Raw genomic sequence first — 1,515 nt, 5'->3', positions numbered from 1 at the left:
TATCACAAGTTTTATTGTTTTTAGATTAACAATTAATTCAATGAAATTCAAAGCTTCCTCATAAAAAAGGAGTAAAAAATACGTTGCTAGCAAATTAGGTAAAGTAAACATGAGAGAAATACAAAATTACTGATTTTTTAATTTAACTATGTTCATAATGTATAAGTATTATTTAGTTGAAGACTTCAATTTGTTATATTTGTAATTTATGTCGTTTCAACATGAGTAAATAAACGTAAAATCCAAAAGATTCCTTTCGTTATAATACTGCAATTTATTACTTCAAGTATAATACTTTATATGTTCTGTTTTTCTATTAAAATTCTATTCTATTATTGGGAAAAAAATGATTTTATTAACATCGATAAAGAGATCTAAACAGCAATAATTATTTTTTGCATCAGGTATTGTTTTTATTTTATTTAGAGATGGAAAGTATTCTCAGAAATTCATAATTCCATTTCTCAATACGTTACAGTTCGAAAGAGGGCCTATGAAAATGTATAAATTTCATTAATGATTTCAAATGAAACCATAATTAGAATTTTGTATGTTAAAAATAGGGAGAATTAGACTTTGGAACATATTCCTCCTTTGCACTTCAACCCTTTTTTACATCCCGCAGTTGGTGGTGGACCTCCACGGACAATAGGTGGACAAAATCCCTCTCCTTCATCTGAAATTGAAAGCATGTATGAATTTATTAGCAAGTGATTCACCGTCTTGGATCAGAAAAAGTAGAAATGCACTTACCTAGATAGGTGAAACAAATTTTGCAGCACCCGCAAAAACCGTTTCTAATTTCTTTGTTTGGTCCACAGCAAGTTTCAGGAGTAGGGTTGTCACATCTAACATTGTCACAAGTATCTGGTAGACACACAATACTATCTACATGCTGAATAGCAGCCAGAGCAACAACAATAATCAGGATTAACTTGATCATTTCGGTTATTATGGGAAACACTTGAAAAAAATTTCTTTAAATAGGTCAAGAAATCGTGTGGAATGTCTCTACTTATCTCTTTAACAGGTTTTGGAATAATAAAGATACATTTCAGCAACCTTTTATCTACATGAATATATTTGTCCAACAATTTGTATTCACCGTCATTAGCAGTGACTGGCCCAGTGGGAAGTAAAGGGGGTAATTACTCCCAAATCAATTATTTGCATTATTTCGTTCCTGAAAATGTAAAAGGACACACCATTCCTGAAAATGTAAATGTTCATACAAGCCAATTGAAAACGAATGATTGCCTTAGAACGAAATTACGTACAGATAAATACAATAACTACACAAGGCCACACTCCAAAAAGAAGTCACAACTACGAGAAAGGTGACAGGGAGTTGCTTTCAGGTTTTTAGATACCCTGAAAATATCAAAGGCACTGTATGATGCCATGAATTATAGAAACTCCATGTTCACTTGGAATTATGGTTGATTTCTCTTTACAATATATTTGTATCTAATTTGAAGAGTATTCTAAAAACTTGTATAAAATTTATAAGTTCAG

The 1,515-nt window shown here is 31.0% G+C and overlaps 1 protein-coding gene across 1 annotated transcript; it reads right to left on the bottom strand.

Moving 5' to 3' along the window:
• Window positions 1–398: 398 nt before the first annotated feature.
• On the bottom strand, window positions 399–1,046 carry LOC123684921 (fungal protease inhibitor-1-like). The gene is made up of 2 exons (XM_045624438.1): window positions 754–1,046; window positions 399–676 (listed from the first exon to the last, which is right to left on the bottom strand). Exons 1-2 carry the CDS (start codon window positions 941–943, stop codon window positions 570–572), a joined length of 297 nt encoding a protein of 98 aa, XP_045480394.1. The 5' UTR covers window positions 944–1,046; the 3' UTR covers window positions 399–569.
• Window positions 1,047–1,515: the final 469 nt, after the last annotated feature.

The sequence above is a fragment of the Harmonia axyridis genome, chromosome 7 (assembly GCF_914767665.1).
Source record: "Harmonia axyridis chromosome 7, icHarAxyr1.1, whole genome shotgun sequence".
In the NCBI taxonomy this organism is placed as follows: Eukaryota; Metazoa; Arthropoda; class Insecta; order Coleoptera; family Coccinellidae; genus Harmonia; species Harmonia axyridis.
The sequence above is the reverse complement of the archived record's forward strand: the minus strand, read 5'-3'. Positions and strand labels throughout refer to the sequence as shown.

Coding starts and splice junctions, on each gene's coding strand:
- LOC123684921 (XM_045624438.1), bottom strand. CDS start 943: ATGATCAAGTTAATCCTGATTATTGTTGTTGCTCTGGCTGCTATTCAG. Junction 677..753: donor AATTTGTTTCACCTATCTAG/GTAAGTGCATTT, acceptor TTTCAATTTCAG/ATGAAGGAGAGGGATTTTGT.